The sequence below is a fragment of the Penaeus monodon genome, chromosome 30 (genome assembly GCF_015228065.2).
Source record: "Penaeus monodon isolate SGIC_2016 chromosome 30, NSTDA_Pmon_1, whole genome shotgun sequence".
NCBI lineage: Eukaryota > Metazoa > Arthropoda > Malacostraca > Decapoda > Penaeidae > Penaeus > Penaeus monodon.
The window spans coordinates 22,087,036-22,087,923 of NC_051415.1; the positions used below are offsets into that span (position 1 = coordinate 22,087,036).

General features: G+C 33.8%; 1 protein-coding gene across 1 annotated transcript in view; it reads left to right on the forward strand.

Moving 5' to 3' along the window:
• LOC119592630 (eukaryotic initiation factor 4A-III-like) overlaps positions 1-888 on the forward strand; it is a 9,116-nt gene that overhangs the window by 5,323 nt on the left and 2,905 nt on the right. Inside the window, 1 exon segment of the mRNA XM_037941525.1 lies at positions 223-396. Coding sequence (XP_037797453.1) covers positions 223-396 — 174 coding nt within the window.

Consider the following 888-nt stretch of genomic DNA (forward strand, 5'->3'; position numbering starts at 1 on the left):
ATTTATCCATTACTATTACTCTGAAACCTTTTTAATAATCTGTTACTGTTACATATTACTTGTACCCCAGGTCTGATTTAGATACATTTAAAATATTGTCTATACTGCTTCAAGGTTCTGTGTACATTTATTGAATTTATTTACAGTGAATGAACTAATGACATTTAGATGTTATGTATTAATAGGAACATATAGGTGTGTACATGTGCCTTTTGCTTTCAGGTTGTTCTGGCCTTAGGAGATTACATGAATGTTCAGTGTCATGCTTGCATTGGAGGGACCAACTTGGGTGAGGACATCCGCAAGCTTGACTATGGCCAGCATGTCGTATCTGGCACACCAGGTCGAGTGTTTGACATGATCAGACGCCGCACTCTCAGAACCCGTTCAATTAAGGTAAGGTAGTCGGTTTTTGGTGGATTTTCTCTTTCCTTTATGAAGAGAATAGATGCCTGGATGGGAATATTCATGTATGCTTAGATATACAGATTATCTTCAGTTCCAACCAGGAGAAGCATTTGTGCAAGTAGATACACAGGTGCTCCTGGTAGAATTAAATTATTTAATGTTAAAGCAATACAAGAAATTGTTTACATTTTCAATCACAGTTTAAAGTTGCACTCTGAATCTTGGTGGCAAGTCTTGCAATATGCCTTCATATAAGCCTTAATTACTTCACTAGACATATTTTATTGATTATAATGTAATATAATGTGTACTTTTAAAGTCATTCTTGACTGAAGTGGGTTTTTAAGAATAATTGTATAGGAATATTTATATTTGTGTTTTGGTGTCTTTTCAAAGCCAGTTCATGAACAGGTTTTATTGGCAGAGATAAAAGTACAAAATCATTTATTTAAGTATATTGTAGTATTATTCACAATAATA